Genomic DNA, 25,766 nt, shown 5'->3' with positions numbered 1-25,766 from the left:
ATGACTTTCTGCAAACTTGCTTTCGGTGTAGTGTTCTGGAGTCCCGTCAAGCCTGCCTGGGGAGAGAATTGATGGGGGTGAACGAGGTCCTCTCGTCAAACAAGAGTGTGGTCGGTAGCGTGTAACCCCCTAAGCACCATGTAGGTGGTGACACTAACACCAGTACCATGCACAAATAGTTTCTGTGCATCAGCACTCCTCAGTGGATTCAATTACCATGGTCTGCTTCAGTGAGAGCTTTAGGTTAGTGCCATCACAGCTTCACTTCACCAGAGGTCCTTCTCACCTGAATACTAAACCCTGTCTCTCTCATTCCCCAGTACCAGGATCAATCACACAATTGTTATGACCACAAAAGCGCTCCCCAACAAGAATGCAGTGCTGCACACATTGTAAACAAAGCAGAGTCGCTTCCAACAATACAAAAGTGTAGATCACTACACTTATTCCACAGCTTAAACCAGGATAACAAAAATATAAAGGCTAATACACTGTTAGAGGCACTCCCTCTAACAAGATGGTCTATACTATGGCAGGGCAGAAAGCGTAAAAGAAAAACATAAAAGGGGTTACATTACTCACCACCCTGCCAGGGGAAGCTGAAAAGACAAATAATTCTTAAAAGGGGAAAGAAGAAAAAAATGTTTTACAAATTAACAAGTCACACACAAACCAAGTGTTTTTGAGGGAGCTTCTCTTAATCCATAAACTTGGAGGCTTTATAGGTCCGGCAAGGTCACGTCCAAATGTAGTGCACCAGAAACCCCACCCACAATCACCTCAAGGCAATAATGAGTGGGGCATAACAACCCCACCCATAAAACATTAAATAATCCGTCAAAATACAGGATTAATGAATGTTTAAAAAAAAAAAAAAAAAAAAAAGGTGTAAAAGTACAGGGCATGTCATAGTTCCAACACAACAAGGCAAATCATCTTCCTGACCAGGAAACCGAACCGCAGCAGGGTGGGTGCAATAAGAAGTCTTGGCCCCATTTTGGGTTCTAAACAGAGCCGCAAAAGTCCTAAACAAAAAACCATTACCACAAGTCATGTCCAAGTCTCCTTATAAACTGGTCAAAGAGATGCAGCAGAAACTCATTATAACCTCAAATACTCAGGCATGAGAAAAGGGCATCAACAAGAATGTTATCACACCCCTTTAATGTGCCGCACAACAAGAAAGTTTGTAAGAAGACTCCACCACAGCAGTCTTTGGTTGGTATGGCCAACTCTTTGCAAGAATGTTAAAGGATTATGATCAGTATAAATCAAGATAGAACACACCCACTCAAATAGATTTCAAAATGCTTAATAGCAAAAACCAGAGCAAGAGCTTCTTTTCCTATAACCGAGTAATTGCTCTGATGCTTATCAAACTTCTTAGAAAAGCAGACAGGATGCTCAACCCCACATTGGTCGTCCTGCAGCAAAACAGCTCCAGCACCAGCATCACTTGCATCCACTGTCAGTTGGAAATGCTTAGAAAAAAATCTGGCGCAGCCAGAACTGGTGCATTTATTAAAAGAGCCATGGCCTCCTCAAAAGCCTGTGGACACCTTTGGTCCAAACAATACTGACCTTGGCACTTGAAAGATCAGCAAGAGGCATTAGAGAAATTGTTACAAAAGGCCCTATAGTACCCTACCATCCCTAAAAACCTCCTTAAGTCTTTAAGACTAATAGGGATGGGAAAAGTGTCAATTGCCTCCACCTTAGCCCTTACTGGCCTCACTTGTCCCCGTCCCACCACTTTTCCGAGATAAGGACGGTAGCTTTCCCAAACTCACATTTTGCCAAATTCACGGCGAGATTTGCATTGATCAAGCGTTTGAAAAGTTCAGTTAGTTGAACAACATGCGCACTCCAAGAGGAGCTATAAACTACAATATCAAGATTGTCAAACTGTGAAGACTATCCAGACAATACCACATTAACTAGCCTCTGAAGTGTAGATGGACTTTGGCCTTTGGTATGAAAAACGCTCCATCAGGGGTAACAAAAGCAGAGATTTATTTTGCTCGGTCAGTGAGTGGAACTTGCCAATAACCTTTTAATAAATCCGACTTACTGACATATTGTGCTGGACCCACATGATCAATGCAATCATCCATTCTAGGCAACAGGAAAGAATCTACTTTAGTAAAGGCATTAACTTTCCGATAATCCATACAAAAATCTAGAAGAACCATCTGGTTTTGGGACTAAAAGACAAAAAGCCCCAAGCACTTTGACTAGGCTCAGCAACCCCATGCTCAGTCATATAAGCAACCTCCTTCTGGAGAAGTGCACGCTTCATTGGGCTAGCACGATATGTGTGCCATTTCATGTGAAGCATCTCCTATATCAATGTCATGAACAATCACAGTGGTCTGGCTAGGGACATCAGCGAATAAAGATTGATAGGATAAGAGCGATCTGGTGTAGCAACCACATCAATCTAGATCACAGACCTTATGGAGAACAGTAAGGACCACTATACCGAGCCCGAAAAGGTGAGCCAGGGAGAGGAACCAAAACTTGGTCTCCATGAGAGAAAAAAAAAAAAAAAAAAAAAAAACACACGCCCTACTTTTACCCCTCTGATCATACCAGAATTTCATTATTCTCGGAGAAGCTTGTAGATTTAATTTAGCAAGCTCACATACCTTACAAAGTCCATATCTAAATTAACACACCTAAGCAAATTGCAGAATCATCGGAAAGCCTGTTCTCCTTTAATAACTTTAAAAGGTCACCGAACAGTGTGACCAAACACTAGCTCAGCAGGATTAAAACCAAGTGACTCCTGAACAACCTCCCTAACTGCAAATCACACAAGGGGTACACCCTCATCCCAGTCCTTCTGGAACTCTAGACAATAAGTGTGCAACATGGAGCACCTTGAGATTCAGGATGGTAGGCACTAGAGTGACAATGAGTTATACCCAACTGATCCAAAACCTGCAGGAAAAGTTTACAAAAGTTAAAACCCTGATCAGATTGCACATCTTTAGGGAACCCAAATACAGAAAAGAACTTAACTAGGGCCTTCACCACAGAAGGAGTGGTTATGTTCCTCAATGGAACCACTTCTGGAAAACGAGTAGAAGCACACATTGCTAAAAGATGCTGGTTTCTACTCTCAGCTTTAGGCAAAGGACCCACACAGTCTATCAAGACTCATGGGCAGGGCCGGTTCTAGACATTTGGAGGCCCTAGGCAAAATTTTTGTAGGAGGCCCCCCTCTATTGGTGGCCAATGCGAGTCGGGGCTCCCCGCCCGGGATTCAAGCTTCACACCACCAGCGCTACGCACCGCAGTGGCTATGGCATAGTACAGTGTTAAGCCCTCTACGCTAACAGGCAAGGCCTCCTACCATGGGAGGATTAACACTGTACTACTTTTACCAAGGGGTTATGTCAAGTTGTAACGAGCTCATTATGACACGAATGAGCCCCGTTACACTCGCGTATAGGGATGTTACGGTTATGGAGGCCCCGCCTCCAAGCCCGAGGCCCTAGGCAATTGCCTACTCTGCCTATAGGTAGCGCCAGCCCTGTGCATGGGAAACGGGCTTTCGTATGGATACTGGAAAAATTAGCCCCATCTGGAACCTGAAATTCTTGGGCAGTCCTTAGACATCCTATCAACACAAACTGCAATTGCAATTGCAGCTTTAACATCAGCCTTTCGGCTGCCCTTAACAACTTCATTTTCATAAGTAGCAAGCACCAAGGCGCAGCTTTTGGAACAAGTGATCGAACTGCTCCACAGTCAGCGCTTTGGAAAACTGCCATAAATTCAACTCCATAAATGTAAAATTGTATAATCAATTGGAGCAAAAAGCTCCCGGACAAGCCCCCCCATTTTATGTTATGGCCACAATAGCGCTCACCAAGAACACAGTGTAAACAAAGCCACCAAGCAGATTAAAGCAGAGTCACTTCCAACAATATAAAAGCATAGATCACTACACTTTAATTCCACAACTTAAACCAGGATAACAAAAATATAAAGGCTAATACAATAGTTTAAAGGCATTCCCTCTATCCAACAAGGTGGTCTATACCATGGCAGGGCGGCAAAAGAGTAAAAGAAACAAAACAACATAAAGGGGTTACATTACTCACCGCCCTGCCGTGGGAAGCCAAAAAGAAAAGACAAATATATTCCTTAAAAGGGGAAACAAAGAAAATGAAAACTACAAACAAAACAAAAAATAAACAATCACACACAAACCAAGCATTTTTGAGGGAGCTTCTCTTAATTCAAGAGCTTGGAGGCTTTATAGATCCAGTGAGGTCACGCCCATCAAACATAGTGCACCAGAATCTCCACCCACACCAATCACCTTAAGGCAATAATGAGCAGGGCATAACACAATTAACATTCCTCTCAACCCATGTGCACTTGTTTCCTCCTCCTCTTCCCATTGGTCCAGCACTCACAACCCTGTTACCTGCCTCCCTCTACACAGTATATTCCACTCTCTTCCTCTGGCACTTTGTGAAGTCTCTTGAGAGTACTTTTCCTATCTTTATTACTAACTGTGTTTTGATCTTTGCCTTCTCATTCCTGACTACCTCTCTCTCTTTCTTTCCCCTCCCTCCCTCCCACTCACACTGTCACCTTCCACTGTAATCTCAGCTCCATCTCCCCCTCCACCTGACCTCTACTGCTATTACTCCCTTACCTTTCATTGACTTTTTTTTCCCATCAGTCTGTTAACTGTGCTACTTCCACTTTGTTCGCCTCACCTCCTCCCTTGATTTTCTCTGTCCTCTCACATCTTGTCCTGTCCGTCCCTCCTCTCCACAGCCCAGGATCTCCTTCATCCTCCGCTCAGCGCAATCCACTCTCCACACCGCTGAACAGAAGTGGAAGAGGTCCAAACTCCCAGCTGCCCTCGACCTCTACCGCTCTCTACGGTCTACATTCTCCTCCTCACTTACCTCAGTCAAGAAGTCTTGCTTCCAATCACTCTGAATCCTCTGTCAATAATGTCACCACCTAGTGGGTGACAGGGGCAACACACTACACGACCATGCCACCTCTTTTTAGAAGCAGAGAGGACCTCATTGTACCCACTCTCTCTCTCCCCGGGCAGGCTTGGCAGGACCCCAAGACAACACCACAAAGACAGGTAAGAGTAATAATGTTTATTTACAAACACAATCCAGACAGGGCATGAAGACTGTTCATGGGTGATAATAGTTATAGCAGGGAATATGATTATAATTAAATAAAACTATGTTTAATTAATCATATTGCAGATGGTGCTTTTATTGGTGATTATGGGTTAATTACATTGGTTATTTATATTGGTGTATTTTTGGGTTGTTTATTTTTCTTTGAGTATTATATGTTGATGCACTATTTGTGTTCTATTTTCACTATTGTAATGCCTTTTGGTTTTGTTTCATTACCTTAATTAGTTAATTGATTGCAGTTTTTTTTTTTTATATCTTTGTTACTTATGAGCCTTTGAGCCCAAACGCAGCTCACCTGTCACACTGGGTGTTGGTTCCCTGACTGACCAATCTGTGCACTTTTTCCTTTCCTCCCCACCTCTCTGGAACTGAGGATGTGGACTTTAAAAAGCCTGCCTGTGGAGCAGTGAGGAGTTGTTTTCTTTTGTTCTTTCCTCCTGGAGAGATTCTGGACTGCAAGCAGGACACCAGGGTCTACTGGCGTTGAATGGTTGGAGAAGTGAAAAGCTGCGGTGGTCGTGAGGATTTCCGACTGGGAGAAGCTAAGTGTACTACTTTTGGGAATTTATACTCTCGTTAAGAGTATATGTGTTGATTCAGTTGCAAGCTGTTGTTGCTGTGACCTGCCCTCGTTTCCAGAAGCCTCCCCCACTCTTTTCACCCTTGTGGAAAGACTGATTTCTTGGTCTGAAAAGAATGTGTTCCTGATCAGTGATGTGTATGATTGAGGGGCTTTTGTAGGGCCAGCGAACTTGGGATCACTCAAAGACAGACGACTCTTCGGCCTGTGGAAATTAAAACCTGTGGGGAGAGACAATGCGATCAAAGAACTATAGAATGGGAGGTAGAATAGAGGAGAAATTAGTTCTCATCCAGTGCGCTGAAGCGATTTAAAATGACTTCCCTGTATTTTCTGTGCTTTTGATTCCTGCTTTCTCTCTCTCCCCATCTCCTCCCGGCAGCAGCGGCTGGAGCTGCGAAGACAACGCGGGACGCCGTATAGTTAGCCCTGGTTTGAGTTTCCCTCGCCAGTGGTCTTTGGAGAACACTGACCGTGACTGTATCAGGAGGAAGGCAATACAGAATACGATGTGGTGCGCGACTGTCTCCTGGTCAGGGAAAGACTGAGGAGAATCTAGAGTTAACAATTCAGAGCTTGGGCTATGGTTTGTTGTGTTTTATTTTGTTATATTTAGTTGGGCTGGTTTTATGGATACTTTTTATTAGAATAATCAATTGCCCATTTCCTTATTTTTATCTTTTTTTATTGCCCCTAGATTAAAGGCATTTTAAAATAGTTTTTAATTTTCAAAAAGAACTAACTTAAACTTTTGGCCCTTTGAAATACTCGTGCAACATTTTTGTAATAAATTGCTTGTTTACAAACAACTTGCTGCTATTGGTGTGTGTGCCTGAGATTTGAGCCTAGCCTGTGTGGGGAAAGGGAGGTTGTGAGGTCCCCCTCCTCACCATAAATTAACCGGGGGTGGCGTAGGCAACAATCAGGCAATAAAATACTAAAACCCCTACCCAAAATATAACTTAGGAAAATAATGAAAAGGAAGCTATATAGTTCTAAAAAGTTTATAAAACCCAGTAATTCCCATACAACTAGCAAAAATACCGAAGAGCATTAACACATTTCCTTACTCCCTTCCAGATACAGTCAAAACCGCAACCACCACAGGTAGGTGTGACTCCATATGAAAAGTACAGCCGCCTCCCTCTCAAAGCCCTTGTGCTCTTGCGTCCTTCTTTTCCTAGGAAACCAGACCAGTGCCCCGTCGGCCAGACGGGACACTGGCAGGCTGCAGGTAAGAACAATAGTTGAATAAGATTAACAATCCCTCCTTCAATATAGTCCCACATACCAATCCCCCATACCAATAAACCAATAATAAAGGAAAAATAAATCAAATCAAATGAGAAGTGAAAAGAACACACTTCATATGGTAAAAAGTCAGTGATCGTGAAATAATAAGTGCACACAGTTACAATAATAAGTGATAAGACTCAAAATAAATAATTAAACAATTGAGAGATTTCAATGCCCGCCACGTCCCCCTCGTGACAATAACCCCCACAAAGTCTACTCCACCATTTACTCCCTCTTCACCCCCCCTCCCTTTCCTCCTCCCCTTTCTCTCTGCTGATGATTTTGCCTCCTTCTTCTCCTCTAATATAACAGACATCCGCAAGCTCTTCAAGTGTCGCTTCTCCTCTTCCATCACGCCTAAATCTCCTCCTAATCGATCTTCCTTTTCTTCATTCTCACCTCTCTCCTCCTAGGTTGGTCACAAACCCACCCAACCTAAATCAGTGACTGATAGCCCATCTGGTTGGTTGCCTGTGATATCAAGCCCAATTTGTATAATGACTGGTCTCTCAAGGTTTTATAAGCCGACGGTAACTGGCATTCAGCAGATCCTGTCCACATTCCATATTGCGTTGTATGCAGTGAGCAGGCTGAGCACAGCACAGGACTCTGTTCGTTGACCTGGGGAAGCGGAGCTAAACCTTCTATTGCTTAGTTGCAGTGCAGCACAGAGCTGTCTAAGCCACGGAGTGTGTGAATACCGAGAACAACTGGGGTCCAGCACAGGTGGTCGTGAGTGGCGGATAGGACAGAGATTTTCCTACAGCAATCGTTCCAGTGCTGGCACAGTATAACGGATGAGTATTACCCTTTTTCATGTGGCTGGCTTATAGTGGTAAAGAAAGACATAAAACAAAGGCATTGTTTTGCGAAGAAATCTTTATTACCGTTCAGCTTTTCCGTTGTTGCTTTGCTTCCCGAGAGGTGTGCGGTGCTGCTCCCCAGCATAGACATTGAAACTCAAGTGATTTGGATACACAAGACTGTTATTTAATAAGACTACATAGGAGTGTGCTCACTGTGTTGTACTAACCTGTCTTCCCATCTCGAGACTGTGGCATTGGAAGCAGAGATTTGTGATTGTTACACAGCCTTACTTAGGACTTTGCTTAATTAGTCATTGTTTACCTACCTGTGGTGTGGATTTGAAAAATGGACGCGGCTGTTTACAGACTTGGTTTACTTACCGGTTTTCTCCTACAGCCCTGGGCAGGGGCGGCACCTGTGGATAAAGAAACGCGTGATTAGAACTAGAGCTAACAAAATGGAAATCCATTGAAATCCAGACCCCAGGCAGCAGCCCTGCCCCCCTGCTGACCATGAGGGATTCTATTCCCCATACTTCCTAGTGCCCAAAAAAAAAATGCTGGTTTCCACCCCATCTTGGATCTGAGGTACCTGAACTGCTGCCTCAAGGTGCTCACCTTGCATGCCATGTCACAGGTCATCAAGCCTGGAGACTGGTTCACCTTGGTGGACTTGAAAGATGCATCAGCATCGTGCAGGCACATAGGAAGTTTCTCCGCTTCGCCTTCCAAGGCCAAGCGTATGAGTTTGTTCTCCCATTCGGCCTGCACTTTTTCCAAGTGCATGAATGCTATTTTGGCCGCCTTTCGTTGCCAGGGGGGTCCGCGTCCTCAATTATCTAGAGATGATCTTTTCAAGCTACAGGGACCAGGTTCAGAGCCACATGAGCCTGATCCTCGACCATCTCTCTGAGTTGGTCAACCGAGAGAAAACCTGTCTCGTGCCAACTCGGCAGGCACATTTCCTCGGACTGGGCCTCAATTCCATCACCATGCTGTCCACACTGGTGCTAGAGAGAGTTGCCTCCATAAGCACGTGTCTCCCACTCTTTTGTTTAAGAGACCGTGTCAGGGTGTCCCTTGCCAGAGGCTGCCGGGCCTCCTAGCGGCTGTGTCCCAAACCCTCCCACTCGGCCTATTTCACTTAAGGCCTCTGCAGTGGTGGTTCGGTTACCACGGGATGCATCCTCGCCGCGACAGAGCACATCGAATGATGTTCGGTGTGCCCCTGGGGCCAATTTGCCACATTGGTTCTGACAACAGATGCCTCCAAGCAGGGTTGGGGAGCTGTCTGCAATGAACAAGGAGTCTGGGGCACTTGGACAGCGCCCGTAAGGGCCCTCCATATCAATGCCCTGGAATTACGGGCTGTGCTCCTCGGAGTTCTTCACTTCCTTCTGACCCTTCAGGGCAGTTATGTGTTAGTTCAGATGGACAACATAGCAGTGGTTGGCTATATCAACAGGCAAGGAGGTCTCCGGTCGCACACACTATATCATCTAGTGCGGCGTCTGCTTCTATGGACGCAGCCTCAGCTCTGTTCTATCAGAGCAGTTCACCTCCCGGGCATCTCCAACACGGCAGAAGACCTCCCATCCCAGTTTCGGAATGGCACCGGAGCTTTGGAGCTGCTATGGCAGGACAGAAGTGGACCTCTTCGCTTCGTCGGAGTCCACGTATTGCCTACTATGGTTCTCCGTCTGAGACCACTCAGGAACCCTGGGGATCAACGCACTAACCCACACATGGCCGCGCTGTCTCCTCTATGGGTTCCCACTGTTCCCTCTGTTCCCTCTTCTCCCAGTGGTGCAGGAGAAGATCAGGAATGAGTGACAGTTCTACTGGTAGCACCCCGTGCAGGGCACGCTTTGGCATCCCAACCCAGGCCTGCTCCAGTACTGAACCTGGCACCTGAGCGGGAATGCCACATTTGAGCCCTTGCAATCAGTTGACCTCAAGCAAGTGTCACTGAAGCATGAGCGAGTTACACGCCCTGACTGTTCACCCATCATGTGTCTGTTTTACGGGAGATGGCTCCAGGGTTACACTTCGCAGCATCATCAGGCGCGACTGTTGAATCAGAGGGAGTGTTGTAGCTGGAGGAATGTCACTCTTCTAGGAGAGTTTCCCGACGGCTTTGTGTCCTCTTTTGCCGCACCGTTGGCAGAGAATGTCCCAGGCCCTGTTCGCCACCTCCACGTGATCATCCATCCAGGAACCCTGTCTTCCAGCCGGCTTACTCCCTGGATCTGTTTTGGTTCCGATCCCTCAGCTCGCCCTTTGCTGGGGAAAGAGTGGCACTGCTCCCATTGGAGTTGGAAGCTAAGCGAGGCAGTCTCCCTCTCCAGGTCTTCTAGCCTTGCTTGCAGCTGACTCCTCAGTGCCGTCCTCTTCCTCTTGGCCGAGTCTACCTCATTCACTGAGTGATCAATGTATCCCACTTCTCACACTAATGTAGCAGTTTTGGTTTTGCTACCAACCCTTCTGGGTTCGAAACAATGAGTCAGACACCACTAAAGGCAAACATTTTTTTTCACACTTGTGTTTATGTCCTGCCTTTACAAAGGCAGAGCGGCAGTGATAGCTGAACTTAATGCAGAATAATGGCTGGGGCTATTCAGAGCCCATATAACTGAACACGGGGGGAACTAAATACAAAACAGACATGCAGAAAAGGGGAATAAACGACAGTACAGAACGTAACTAACGCACAACAATTGAAATGTAATTAATTAACTTTATACAGTCTTTAAGCCTCTTCCCAGCAGCCCTTGCACAGATTGGCACATATTAATCAAGTGGGGCGTTGCTGCCTTTCCATCTCCATTATAATATAAATAAAAGCTTTGCTATTGCTGTGTTGGTGTGCTGAGATCAAAGGATCCTGTGTGGGGAGATATTGGGTGATTGTAAAATGGAAATTGAGAAACACACAAAGGTGCGGAATAAAGGACATACAACAACATATGAAAAGTCAGATTTATATTGTTCCTAATTTGAGGATGACAAATAAAGTCTGTTGTTTTCATAAATATTTGATTTTCATTCATGAAATGTAGTTAAAGTGATGAGTGAAAACATTTTTACATATTGTAGCATTTACTGTGCACAAGTTCAAAGCCAAATAACACTCTGACCCAAACCAGTAATTTACTGCTGTGTCTGCTCAACTTGCTCTTACAAGAACACATACATAGACTCTAATATTTATAGCTAATTTACAATCTGTCAGCAGCAAGGAGAATGAGATTATCATATGTGTAATAATGTTTTACATAAGCTGTCTTGTACATTTTTGTTGAACCACTCTGCAAATCTGGACTTTTTAACTGAGTTTTTAATGTAGGTTTGTTTCTGAATGAGACTCATCTGGGATGGGGGCATCATATGAAGTAATATGATCCCTAGTTGGATAGAGCAGGAAGCTAGACTGCTTCATATTGTGGAGGGTCAGGGAAGAGTTCCAGAGAGAGAGAAGAGAAGAGCAAAACATCGGGGGGAGTGGAAACATCTTAGGGAGGCCTTCAACCACCAGTGGATCGATAAAGTTTGATGATGATGATTATAAGGAAAATGTAGTTACATTTTCTACACATATTATGTTATATAACAAAGGTATATATTTAAAGTAAGCTAAAGCCTTATTCATTTAAGTTGGAAATGTTCAGGTGCTAGCGGTAGAGGATATGAATGATCATTGTTATTAGGAGATGTGGTTGGTTGTGGCTTTACTGGCCACTGGAGTCATTCACATGATCAAGGAACTGCTTTTGAGTGATCAATTCATGTAGATCAACTCTAGGCTCTAAGCACAAAAACTGCCTTTAATCCAATTATATATATATATATATATATATATATATATATATGCGTACATAGATACAGATGGGTGACAAATTAAAGGAAAATCCTGAATAAATGAGTGGAGGAACATAATGAATGCAGATGCCTCCAAACAGGTGTACTGCATTATACAATTAAGCAAATAACATCCTATCATACTCTGTGGCATGTATACAAATGCTGAACAGGCCCAGTTGACCTCTATTTTGGATCAAGATGGCAAGAGGAAAGGATCTAAGTGACTTTGAAAGAGGGGTCATTATTGAGGCACAAATGGCAGGAGCTTCTGTCACAAAGACGCTCAACTGGCTAGTGTTCTCCACAAGTGGGCAAGTGCATGTGTGGGACACCAAGAGAATGGTACAGGCCTGACTACTGGACCCCTACAGTGAGGAGGGTCCGGAGGCTCTGTTATGCTGTGGGGGGTCTTTTCGTGGCATGGTTTTGGTCCACTTGTCCCCTTAGAGGGAAGGGTCACTGCAAATCAATTTTACCTTTTTCAAGTTTACAAGAAAAAAAGTTGTTCAGAATCCAAATGAAAAATAGAAAACACCTTTTAAAACCAGCATCTTTGTTTAAAAAAAATAAAGTGTTTTGGGTTATCTGAACTTAATATAAACACATTTCAAATCAGATATGTATTTTAATAATAAAACATCTTTGATATATATTCTGATAAAAATGCATAGTTCTTATTTTCAGTCCCTTTCATTTTCAGTCATTCAAAAATAAATCTCTTGGCTGAAGAAAGATGAATACAGTAATCACAGTCAAGAAAACTGTCACAAACAAAAAGCATGTCTAGTTATATTCAGCATATACAGCATATTACTACAACATAAAGTGCTTACAATAGATTTCCCAGTACTGATAAAGGTTTTACATTTTCACAAATCAGTACATGCATGTTTAAACAAGTCTTAGGAATTCACACCCTGACAAAAAACATTTAATTTAGCCCTGTATGGAGAAGAAAACAGAATAATGAATAATAATGTTGGATGTTCTCAAAGCTTGGTGGCGAGGACCAAATCTGCTTTCTCTGTGTCCACCTCCCTGCCCTTAAAATTGAGCTTGTTGAAGTCCTCCATAATTTCTACCATGGTCTTGCCTTTGGTTTCAGGAATGAACACCAGCATGAACACTGCACTGAGAACACAGTAGGCCACAAAGATCAGGAAGCAGAACTGGCCCATCGCATCCTAGAAGAAGGAGAATCCAGGTTATTTTCTGGAGTGTCCACACAAGGGAGAACCAAAGTCCCCCCTTTAACACATACCATAATTGTCTTTTGTCTAACTGTCATGAAGCATCATGTTGGTGACATTGACTGCCCTGGAGATACTTCTAACTTCCTATGACAATACTCCTAAGACAAGCAAAGAACTCTCTTGTCATGTTGGTTTCTTTATCTTTGGCCTCCAAAATCAAGCTAATCAAGTCAATATAGAGCATAATTTGAGAAATTTAGCACTTAGGAACAAAATATGTTAATGGTTCTTCTTTCTCTCTGCAGAAGTTTCTGTAGTAAAATAAACTTTTACTGATCCTTCCTGGACTTAGGTTGTGGTTCTTTGAACTACCCCAACACACGAGAAGCGGAAAAAGAAAGCTTCTTACCGCTACATAAGGGAAGAACATCCCAATGAGGAACAGACCGACCCAGTTACATGTGCCACTAATGACGTACGCAGAGGGTCTCCAAGCCTGAAGGAACAAATCAGCAGGGAGGGTCATCACCACTCCAGCTGGAGGGAGAGAGGAGAGATCACACATCAGTTTTAGAGATATGACAGTGGGGATGCATTCTTTTCCAGAACAGGAGGTTTAAATATCTCCACAACCCAAAATATCCCAGTTTTTAAAAGTGTTGGCCAAATTAACTAGATTTGTAAAGGTTATTCCACTCTTGGATCTATACATATTTTGGCCATGTATAACCCTTCAAATGAGACACAATTTAAATTGGTTCAGTTGGTGATATTACCTATTAACAACACACAAGATGTTTTAAACACACATTAACAGTGAACTATATGAAGTTAAGTGTGAAATGTACATTATTATTACTATTATAGTAAAATACGTACCAGGACCCAGTCCAAAAACACAGATTGCAGAGAAAATGAGAGCAATGTTGAAGAATGGAATCCAGGTGTATTTATCCTAAAAAAGAAAAGAAACCATATCAAATTACATTTCTAAATATAAAAACATGTCACACAAAGTTATACATTTCCTAAAAGGGTCTTGCATCCTTACTGAAAAACAAAGAATATTATCTAATACCTCCTCTGTTTATAGGAATAATATTTGCATGGCAGGTAAGGAGTTTCCAGTGTTCATTTCCATATCCTGTACACCAGAAGTAAAACGTTTCTTGATATTGTATTTAGATCGGCATGCCAGTAATGTCAACAGTTTAAAGGGAGGGAGAAATCAGTTGTGACCGATGTTTCATTCTTAGAGAACTCCCCTTTACCTTTAAAGACAGCATCACCACAAGAATCCCCATCAGCACTGCCATGGCAAGGTAGCCGAACGACATCAGCCACTTCCTGCCAGTGCGATCGATCAGGAACGACTGGAACCAGAACAGAGGATGAATGCAATATTTGGTTTCTTACTTCTCTACCTTGCCATTTTGGAATAGGCCATATTCCACATTCATACCAGCAGTTTTTTGTCAAGTTCCCAGCCTGAGTTCCAAGCAAAGACATTTGACTGGTTCCAATGGCTCAGCTCTCTGCTTTGCTATATTCCACTCACACAGGCTCACACTTGTTACACATTGCATAATAATTATTATCACAACAAAGTTCTGTGACTTACACACAGTATTACGGTGACTAGCTCAGCTGTACCAATTCCAATGGAGAGGTAGTGCATCTGATCTTCTGGGACTCCAGCTTCACGAAATATATCAAAAGCATAGAAGTAGATCTGCAAAACAACAATCTTCTTAAAAATACAAACCTTGAGGAAAGATCTGTGAATGTTTAAGTTCGTTCTACAAAGTGGATGCCCTGATGCCTCCTACCACTCACCGCACTGATTCCACAGAGCTGGACAAGACCACAGGGGATGACTAATGTCAGCAGCTGCCATCGCACAGAGCGTGATGTCAGGACATCCCACACTGACTTGGCCTTTTCCCCTTTCATCGTTTCCCGCTCTTTAGCCATATCCTCCAGCTCCGGCTTCGTCTCCACGTTACCCCAGAGCACCTTTAAAGCTGTAAAAACAACACACTGTTGGCTCTAGTCAACATTATGAACAGTAGTCTTTGTTTAATTTAATTGCACCCCACAATAGTTATAGGTCTGTTGAGCAGTATCGTCTGATCCAATCCTCCAGTACTTGGACATTTTCATTCCACCTGAGCTCTTAATTAGTTAAACTAACTATTAACTGAACCAACTCAGCTTAACCCCTTTCTGAGGTCTAATGCAAGTGATGATTTAAAAAGTTGCACCTATCTGGATTGTGGTCCCAGAGGACTGGATTTCTGTTGTAAGACAGTTCTGAAGTCACAGATATTCAATTTAAACTGGTTTTACTCACATTGCACAAGACAAGTGCTTTTTTGGGCCTGGTTGCATGTTATCCATAAAATACTGTATTCGTACAAATAAAAGAAGGCATCCATTTTAAGACATTACTTTTCAAAGAAGATAAATTTTTAAAGGTTCACCACTGAAAGGAGATAATAAAAGTTTCTTTACTGACAATTAGGGAGCATCAGTGATACTGTTTTCTCATTTAACTGATTTCACAATTTAATGAATTAGCTACAGCCTTCACCTGACTTATGGAGATGTTATTGATGAATTCGGGCATCTCAACAGGAGACTTGCATTCACCTAGAAACTCCTACATCAGAGGCGTAAAAATTTCCCGTGAAGATGCATATTTCTAGCAGGCGCACAAATCGAAAATTGTGCATCTTCACCCGATTAAATTACAGAGCTCCGATGAAATATATCTCTTTGATTGACAAGCACCACAAACTGTGTCTAGATTGCCTGTATAATGTCGGTTGATATATTATTTTTCATTGGATGTGTCCCATAGTGATATGTGATTGTGAAGCAAAGATATGTTTGAGTCAAAATCTGCCTAATTTCATGGAGTTTTTCAGAGGATTTCTGGCTACACCACTGACTTGGGCCTTGTTCTGTTTCCTCAGAATCCAGATGTTGTTTATACAGAGTCTTAATGCTGGTTGTGTGCATTTCTAGGTATTTTTCTCACAACGTACCCTTTTTACATCCCTCCTCATCCCCCTTGTCAATGTACAGGTAGCGCGGTGTTTCTGGGAAACAGAGGAGGCTGAGGAATTGCACCACAGCTGGCAGACCACTCAGTGCCAGCAGGTATGGCCACATAGGTTCTGTGCCCATCAATTCTCTGGGGAGAAAGAATGAGGTAAGGGACAATAAATGCAATTTTCCTTGTTCAACTATTCCCAAATATAAAACATGTTGTTGGCCTCAGTAGTGTTCACTCCTGCCTTCACTCTGTATTTTCCACACTGAAGCATGAGTCAGCAAAACCCATGATCTGTGCAGTCCAAGAAAGTGGCAAATCAGTGGCACCCCAGTCAACCTCTAGTCATGGAGGATTTGCACATTGGAGTGATGTCATCATGACATGCTTTTTATAAATGATAAACCCTGATGTCCTTCTAATTTCTAATCCAGTGTTGCATTTACAACCAGAAAGGGACAGTTTGACTGGATTAACATGGATGGCAATTATGACAAAAATCTTCGCTCTCAGACTTCGCATTTGTCAACTGGTGAAGGTGTCTTTCGAGGGAAGTCGTATTGAACAAGATTTATTGAAGGACCTGTCCTCTTGACCTTGCAATCCAGTGGTAAGAATAACAAAGCAGTTAAGGGGCAGCACTAATTATTTAATGGACTTTAGACTGGGAGACCACAGGCACAACTGGTTCCTGACACATGTTTTAATAACAGATAGATTTAATCTCCATTGACAACGGTTGTAGTTTCAGTCTGGTTAAGGAACCGGATCTCTAAATCTGTTACATCTGTTCAGATATTTATAAGAAACTGGTCATGACTGGATCTCTACTGCTGGATCATTTCAACAGCACCACCAATGGCATGTGCCAGGGTACTGCCCACCAAACATTAAAGGGGAACTCAACCGAAAATCCATATTTTCTCGGGTTATTCTATACGTAGAAAATAAGGAATTAGTTTTTCATGTCCAGCTCATTCTATGTGCCATCATCATAATAGCGACAGTGGGTGGTGAAGAAAACTTTTAATGACTACAAATCGATGGATCTTTTGGAAAAATAGGGTTATGGGGCAATCGAACATGCATAAAATGATATTTTTAATGATTTTCGTGACTGTTCTGATTTTCCCAGCAAAGCAGCTCTAAAGTTAGCACGTCATGGTATATCTTTCAATCTCTGATACATTTCTGGTAAATAGAATGAGTTGGACATGAAAACTCGGTGGAGTTCCCTTTTAATGACAGTATGAAAAGTGGATTCCTACCTGAGTCCACAAATTTGACCCATAACCTTCCCTAAACCAATGAAGATAGCACTGGACAGGGTCAGGAAGCCTCGTAGTTTCTTTGGCGAACATTCACCCAAGTACATAAGATGTACACTGAGGCCAAGTCCTGCAGCACAACGACAACAACATACAGATCAGTTAGTAAAAGCTGACAAATACTGTGTGTATTAATAAGTATGGTAGTAGACTTAACGAATTTGCTTCTATTCCATAGTAAATTGGTAATTATATGACAAGCAGAAATGTATTTGAACAGTACAGTCATCTGAAATGAATGATAGAGAGTTGCAGACAGGTTGCTATCTAGATACAGACCCACGTTATATCCGTACAGAATCCTTCCCAGCAATATCATCTCGAAGGAGCCCGCCATGCGACTGAATCCCATCAGCACTGCGGCCACGATCGCCACCACGTTATTGAAGAGCAGACATTTCTTTCTGGAAAAAGATAAAACGCCAAAGCTGAAGCTTTATCTTGTAAGACTGTCAACAAACAAGCCAGTTCACGGATTTCAAATTATATATAGAGCATCAGGTTGAAAACATTGACTTCACTACCTCTTTTTATGTCCTATTTTGTTAAACCAATGTACTGATCATCATGTAAGGGAATTTACTGGAATGTAGACAATATGTAGTGCCAATAAAATCTCCCAGGCTCACACTTGACAGCATCCTTTGTTCCAGGTTTTTTGTGATGAAATTGTATGTTCATCTCTCTATCTTCTACTAAGTCCAATAAAAGGTAACATTTACAATAACAGACAATAGAAAAAGGTCACTGCAAATTTACCTTCTTCACAATACCTACAATCATAAAGAGTCTTACATAAAGAGCTTCGGTGCATATTCTTGTGAGTCATGCTAGTTTGTTCCTACCTGCCGTAGATGACTGGGATTGTACCACTGTTGATAGCACCCAGCCAGCCCCCCAGGCTGAAGATGGACACAATGAAGGACCAGATGAGTTTCTGTGTGGATTCGCTGACAGGCTTCTCATACCGAGTCATCCAAGTCTGGTTCACAAAGTTTTGAATGTGCTTCAAGACAGGAGTTAGGAAAAGGGTCAGAGCAGAACAGGAATGTACACAAACAGGTATCAATTGCACTTAGCTAGTATGGCCTGTTATATGACTGGGAAACTTGAACAGATCTAGAGATATAAAGATTTAAAGTCTCACTTTCTGCCTGGCACACAGACTGTAGTATAGAAACACTGTTGTATAGTATAGAAAGGCAGCATTCATGGTACTTACTTCTGAGGGAGAAGCCATGATAGACACTTGAATTCCATATTGAAATGATCCCCCGATTCCTAGCACGACAGTTAACAGAATAAGCCTCCAGTAATTCATCTGTAAAAATAGAGCATAATTAAAAATAATTAGTATAATAATTTAATCAGTTACATCAGTTACATATTGAAATTACCAGCTCAGTCAATGTGGCTTCCATTGTCTTCACCGGCTGTCTGTCTTCAGGAATGATTGTAGAGGGAATTGTTTCAAGATGCATGCAAGTGGTTATATAGTCTGAATCTGAAGAAAGGGGTGGAGGAGAGCAAACCATGTATCTGTCTCCCTGTCACTGTCACACTCTGTTAGGTATCTTTGCTGAGCAGGGCTTATTTTTAAATTTGATATTAAGCAGGGAACTGTAACGTGCCATGAACATTAAGAAAATCGGGTCTAAACCTGAAATCTACAAAACTGGATTGTCTGTGTCGTGTGGCCACTTTTCAACAACAACCAAACACCAACGTGATCTGATTTGGTGGAGTAGAATAGTTGATATGTTACACATTTAATGTTTCCCAACAAACCTAGAGTCTCTTTCTCAGGATACACATAGTTAGGGCTAGACCAAATTAAGACTTTGACAATATTGGTAATCTGCACCATTCCATGGTTCAGTTTACAGTTGGGTACAATGTCATAATTTGAACTGATCTAGCCTTTATTTAGGAAAACATGTATTGATTTTGTGGGTGGCATGGTTAGCGCTGTCTCACAGCTCCAGGGGTCTTGGGTTCAAGTCTCAGCTCAGTCTGTGTGGAGTTTGCATGTTCTCCCTGTGTCTGCGTGGGTTTCCTCCGGGTACTCCGGTTTCCTCCCACCGTCCAAAGACATGCTGGTTAGGTTAATTGTCCGCTGTGTGTGTGTGTGTGTGTGCCCAGTGATGGACTGGCGTCCCATCCTGGGTGTATGCCTGCCTTGTGCCCTATGCTTGCCAGGATCAGTAATATAAGCGCGATAAGTGATAAGCGGTTATGAAAATGGATGGATTGATGGATGTATTGATTTTCAGCTTCAGTTTATGATAAATAAAAATGTATCACAAAATTGTAAGGCACAAAATTTAAGGCACAGTGTTTTTGCATATTATTTTATGAGTACCCATACACTGAACTATATTCTGTTATGACTGTGGTCCAGTTGTTTTGAAATGGTAATTACCACAGAAAGGTTATAATTAAACTTTTAATTATCAATATAAATAGCAGAAGCTACAGTTTCCAGAAACTTTCATCCAGTGTAACTGACAAAGACTAGATAGGTGAACCATTGATACATATAGTGGATTTCATAATGGATTTCAAGTAGGAGCTCAGCCTTGTATCTCATACGAGAGCTCAAATGCAGTAGCCATGCCATCTATCAAAATAAACTACTGTATTTTTGTATTTTAAAAATATTTAAAATACTTTTCAACTGAGCATGAAATCACTTCCCCAGTGGCGGCCCGGACTTTGGAGAGGCAAGGTCAGAGCTCGAACCCCCCGCCCAAGATGTATCTCCATCTATTAATCTATAGCTTGCACTGCCTCTTACGCCAATACATTGATGGCTATTTACCGTTAATTATACAGAAAACAGAGAAATAAAAAACAAGTAGCCTAACTCCAAAACCTCAATCGCGTAAGCAAAACGGACTGCGCTATAGGCTATCAATCATTGCTCAACTACTATACTACAGCGCTATACTACAGCCTCCTGATTATTGAATCAGCACCAATGACAGCGCTGCCGCCACTATGAAATAACACATGATCAATGGAGGGAATGGACAAAACAAATCCTGACAATCAGTAAGCAAGAATATTTATTGCAGATAATAGGCAATTTGACTTGGGTTGTTTAGCCTGCACACAAATTAAATGCATTAAGTGAAATTAAATAGACTAACACAAAATAAAACTAGAATCATTCTTCATGGCCTGTAGGCTATTGAGTACTTTTCACGTGTTAACACTTCTGATCGCTTCTTCCCCAGCAGGCACTTGACGTCATTTCCACGTTGTTTCGTGGTTGAAATCTAGTTGCGATGTGGATCAACAAGAATACTGCTATTCAACGTGGTTTTGGCAACGATTCATCAACGTCGAAATATACGTTGCTTTCAGGTTGAATAGACATCGTGACAGTCACTTACTGTACTTATGTAAACTGTAAATTGGAACTTGTAAAAAGGTATTATTTTGAATTGCTATGTTTTAGTTAAATTGAATTTGTAATGATTGATGCCTTGTACTTAACTGTATTTTTGCACTTTGTTTGCACTTATATTGTAACTTGCCCTGGATAAGGGCATCTGCCAATAAATAATAATAATAATAATAATAATAATAATAATTTGCTCAGTCTGTATACAAGCCATTTCTAATGCTAACATTAATATAAAACATGATATAGTTAATATAAAACACTTTCTTCAACATCCCAATACAGAGTCTTCAGTCTCTGCTGTTGGCAATAGAGCAAAGCGGAAAGAAGCCAAAAAGTTAGGTTTGTCAGTTACAAGCAGATGCCCCTACGGGTTAGGAAGGTTTGACGCTGCGTGATATCAATCTTTGTAACAAAATCATACCCAGATTGCCAAAGGTATCTTTTCCTCCTGAGGACTGGTGTATCTTTGTTGTTGCTTTCCTAATGTGCTCTATAAGATTATCAATGCGTTCTGAGTTATCTGGTATGTAAGTACAGCATTCCTGCCCTATAATGGCACATTTCCCTCCCTGTGCTGCTAGCAAGAAATCTAGAGCTAGCCTGTTCTAGAGGGCACACATTCGCATAGCCACTAGTTCAGTTGTTAAATTGCTGAGAACATCAGTTGTAGAGATTCTTAATGTTTCTAATATAACAGCTACTAATCTGATTTCTTTTATTGCTCTTCCAACTCCATACATAGGGAATAGTAACTCGGGTAATACACACAATGTTAAACAGACCCAGGACCCGAAGTACAACAATGGGACCCGACCCGGACCCGGCTGACCATTAAAAATATGGACCCGAACCCGTACAGGTCCTGGGTCAGGTCCCGGGTGGACCCATGAAGACCTCTAAATGGAACCCCAGATGCCAGCAGGGAGTTGCATAGCTCTTCCTGTCATTAACTCATATGGAGAAAGTTGAGTGCTCCAATTAGGTGACACTCTGAGTTTATACAGCACAGCGGGGAGTGCTACTGTCCATCCCTTGCCTGTAGTTAACAGGGCTTTAACCAAACTTTCCTTCAGTGTCCGGTTAGTGATCTCCACTAAGCCCAAACTCTGAGGATGATAAGGTATATGAAATCGATGTTTTACCCCTAGAAGTAAACATGCTTCCATCATTACCTTACCAGTGAAATTAGTCCCTTGATCTGAGTCCATTTGACGGGGCACACCCCAGCAGGGAATAACCTCAGTTGCTAGGACTCGTGCGGCAGTGGTGGCAGAGCAGTCCCTGCAGCGGAAAGCCTCAACCCATTTTGTGAAATGATCAATTATTACCAGGCAATAGGACTTCCCATGACATTTTGTCAGGGGTCCTGTAAAGTCAATTTTAATGTTTTCCCACAGGCCTCTAGGCTGGGGCTGGTGTGATTTAGTGACTTTGATTGGTTTACCTGGGTTTACTTGTGCACAGGGAATACACTGTTGACACCACTTTGCAGTGTCCCTGCCTATGCCAGGCCACCACCAATGTTCACGCAATTGTGCCTTGCGACCCGTGTGAGCGTGCACTGCACCTCCCTTAACCCACTCTTGTACTTCATCCTCCTCACAGTCTTTCTGTAGCTGTGCGATGTCAGTAGTTTCTGGTTCTAGAATGCTCGCAAGTTTACTAGAGCAGGGGAATCCTACTAATGTCACATGACTGCCTGTTTCTGCCGCCTTTTTCGCAGCTAGGTCTGGAAAGTGTTTCCCACGGGTGCACGGGCATCCATCATCAGAAAGATTCTAATGAGCTTTCACTTTAACTTCTGCTACCTTTTCTGGAAGGTGTGCTGCCTGAGCTAGGGCTATAACATACTCATAATTTTTGATTACTTCTCCTGCTGTTGTTATAAACCATCTACATTCCCAGGTTGCCATATAGTCGTGTACTACTCCAAATGCATAGAGACTCTCAGTGAAAATGTTAACTTTAATGTCTTTCGCTATTTTTAATGACTCTGTCAGTGCCACGAGTTCTGCCACCTGGGCTGAACAGTGTCCTGGCAGGGATGCATATTTTACGACAGTGCTATTATCCAATACCACCGCCCACCCAGTGTGGGGGATTCCATCTATTATTTTCCTGGATCCATCAACATATAGTTACAAGTCAGGGTCTGTGAGGGGGCTTTCTAGGAACCGACTGTGGTCCTCCTGGAGCACCAGCTCAGAGCATGTATGCTCTTCTCCCTCCCCTAACATCCCATCTGCTGGGTTTTGTCGTGTGTCCTTTATTATGTGTATGGATTTATCTCTGGGGACCAAAACAGCTTCCCATCTAGCCTGTCTACTATCTGAAAGCAATTTTCCTGTATGTAATAACTCCACTAACGTGTGTCCTGTGTGCAGAATCAACTGTGTGTTCATTACAATTGGCTCACATGCCTGTTCTGCCCAAGAGGCACAGTCTACCGCTGCCATACAGCAATGCATGCCTGCTGCTACTGCAGGTTGCTTTGTGGAGTAATAGGCAACGGGACGTTCCTGTGTCAAAGCTGCTGTATAATAGATCCCATCTTGGGAACAATAGAGGTGAAATGGTTTAGAATGATCTGGTAACCTAAGAACGGGGGCATTGCTGAGAGCCGGTTTCATTACACGATAGGCTGCATCAGTTGGGTCAGTCTAGTTTCTATTTGTTCCTGAGATGTTGGTTTTATTTCTATTTCTGCTGAAATCTCTCCCTATTGATTTAATCTTGGACAGTACAAATATGCACAGGGACACTTTATATACATTTGGATATCAAAATTTTAAAATCTCTGTTCAGAGGAACTGCATTTTTTTTGACAAATCTGTTTTTTCTACTGCATTTGCTGTGCTTGTTCTTTTCCCTTTGTGGACTGTGCACTGTTTATAATAAAGACTTTCAGCACACTTGATCTACTGAGCTTCTGAACTGCTTCTATTCATCCACCTTGACCCCAGATCACACAACCCTTTCTTGTCACAAACACATTTAGTCATGCGTGGGAAGTGATAAGGCAATGTTGTGTTTACAGCAATTATAATGCAATATAATTTATATTATATATCTCTATATTTCAGAACATTGTACACAATGTGGAAGTGTTGGTATACGTGGTCTACACATCAATACAGTACAAGAAGATATTCATAGTGAGCTGCGGTCCCAAATTGAGTGCAAGAGATCACAAACACATGTAACGGGTTGGGGGACCCGTCCCCAGAAAGGGCTGTATGTAGGCAGGGTCTGGTCTTGAAACACACAGTAGGGAGGTAGGCAGCGGGTGCAAAACAGGCTTGCTGTCGTTTTATTGCTTCCCTTAATGGCAGGCACAGTGTCAAAAAGCAAAACAAAACCTAGCTCTGTCCGAGCACTAACTAAACATAGTTAGGGATTGTTTAAAAAACAAACCAGAACGAGAACAGTAAATGCCCGGCTCGGTGGAATCGAACACCGGGCAAACGGAAGCACAACAGGGGCAAGGCAGGTTCGTAGTCACAGTCCGTAAATCAAAGTTCATTACTGGTGGGAGGTTGTCAGACAGTTCGGGGTTTAAGAGGGAGAATGGTCCAGGTCTAGAATTAGGGTCGTAAGCCAGTGAATCCGTCAACTGTGAGCTTTACCCTTCTTTCTCCTGCTCTTCCACTCTCTCGCTCTGTTGTCTTCTCGCCCTCCTGTGCACCTTGCTACCCCAGCCAAGCATGCACACACTGGTTCGCTTCCTGCTTCCTTTTATAGGGGAAGTGGTGGCGGGGCTATGGCCATCAGGAGCCCTGCTGGCTTCTGGGGTTTGGAGTCTTGGAGGAGGGGTTTTGTAGTCTCCTCCACTGAAAGACCCGCCCTGACCCCAGCCTTGCCTCTCACACTGCCACACAGAATATTATTGTATTATATGTAGCTCTGTCCAGTGTGGAGGAAAAATAAATCCTTCTGCCTTTGTGACCCTGGAATTCTCTAACAGTAACTTTTAATAGCAACATTCTTTCTATGCAACTTGTGTTCCTTTTCAATTACTTTCTTCTTTGCTATCAGTGTAGGAGCCATTCGTCTTGTGTGTATGTATATTGAGTGTGTGTCTGTATGTGTTTTTTGTTCCGCCTCTAAGCCTATATCAGGCCCTTGAGGGTGTGTCCCAGAAGGGAAATATAAGCCTTGTATTGCCTTGACAAGTTGGAAAAACAGAGAGAAACGTGCTTAACACTTCCTTGTGGTGTTTTACTTTGTTTCCCGTGCACACGTAATCCACTTTGATTAGAACTGCCGACTCCAGATCTGTCTCTAGCACATGGGCTAAAGGTCATGGATGCATTTTTGTGGATGCCCTTGCTTTTATATACTCCCATCCCTTATTGCTTTCTGCTGTACCCCATGGATAGAGGAATCTACTGTTTGTGGGAGAACCTTATCATTTTTGTAGCTAATTGTGTAATATTACAAATGACCATCAATGAAAACAGAACGCAACATTGGACTGATATTTGTTTTATTATTAATTTAAAGTATTGGCTCGCATTCAATTTAAGAAATAAAAAATAATAATAATAATAAAGTAAACTCTGCTGGGCCGGCTTGATCTTTCTCCTGCTCTTCTGTCCTCAGACGCCAAAGCCATTCTGTGATGACATTTCCTGCTTCCACTTCGGAGGACCTGCCAAGAAGAGAGTTGATTCTGTTAAACACACAACGTTGCCGTGTAAAAGCACAGTAAATACATTTGTGAATATGTGTGTGTGATATTTTCCCTTTGACCTGATAGCATGGAGGCCAATGTGCTTTTTCTCATGGAGTTGAAATAATACGGGTCCCACAGTGAATGAATCATGAGCACTGCTTACTTTTGGTCACAAAGCTGAACCAATTATGGAACAATAAAAATGTGTGACGATCTGTTAAATATTCACACCCCTAACTTGGATATATGCAGACAAATCTGTACAAACAAAAGAAATCAGCTGTACTTACAAACTCTGATCTTCATTGGCTTGAAACGATGGGTCTGAGAGAGGAGGCTTTGTCTAAGAGGGGGTTTAGTTCGCT

The 25,766-nt window shown here is 42.5% G+C and overlaps 1 protein-coding gene across 2 annotated transcripts; it reads right to left on the bottom strand.

Annotated features, from left to right (window-relative positions):
- Positions 1-12,340: 12,340 nt before the first annotated feature.
- LOC136712779 (solute carrier family 2, facilitated glucose transporter member 11) lies at positions 12,341-18,878 on the bottom strand. 2 transcript variants are annotated; one of them, XM_066689539.1, is made up of 12 exons: positions 18,712-18,878; positions 18,537-18,635; positions 18,160-18,320; positions 17,594-17,718; positions 17,255-17,384; positions 15,979-16,127; positions 14,765-14,952; positions 14,550-14,660; positions 14,200-14,301; positions 13,808-13,883; positions 13,338-13,465; positions 12,341-12,919 (listed from the first exon to the last, which is right to left on the bottom strand). In XM_066689539.1, the coding sequence occupies exons 1-12, from the start codon at positions 18,847-18,849 to the stop codon at positions 12,725-12,727; spliced, it is 1,602 nt and encodes a 533-aa protein (XP_066545636.1). In that variant the 5' UTR covers positions 18,850-18,878; the 3' UTR covers positions 12,341-12,724. The 2 variants fall into 2 exon arrangements, with proteins under 2 accessions (XP_066545636.1, XP_066545637.1); XM_066689540.1 differs by having other exon boundaries at positions 18,537-18,595; positions 18,712-18,876.
- Between the last annotated feature and the right edge of the window lie 6,888 nt (positions 18,879-25,766).

This window comes from Amia ocellicauda, chromosome 17, assembly GCF_036373705.1.
Source record: "Amia ocellicauda isolate fAmiCal2 chromosome 17, fAmiCal2.hap1, whole genome shotgun sequence".
Lineage (NCBI taxonomy): Eukaryota > Metazoa > Chordata > Actinopteri > Amiiformes > Amiidae > Amia > Amia ocellicauda.
Note: the sequence above shows the minus strand (reverse complement) of the source record. Positions and strands in the feature narration are given on the sequence as shown.

Excerpts from the sequence above, each read along its gene's own strand:
- LOC136712779 (XM_066689539.1), bottom strand. The coding sequence starts at position 18,849 with ATGGTTTGCTCTCCTCCACCCCTTTCTTCAGATTCAGACTATATAACC. Across the intron at positions 14,953-15,978 it reads TGAGGAGGGATGTAAAAAGG|CTTTAAAGGTGCTCTGGGGT; the intron begins GTACGTTGTGAG and ends TTGTTTTTACAG. Across the intron at positions 13,884-14,199 it reads TGGTGATGCTGTCTTTAAAG|GATAAATACACCTGGATTCC; the intron begins GTAAAGGGGAGT and ends TTTCTTTTTTAG.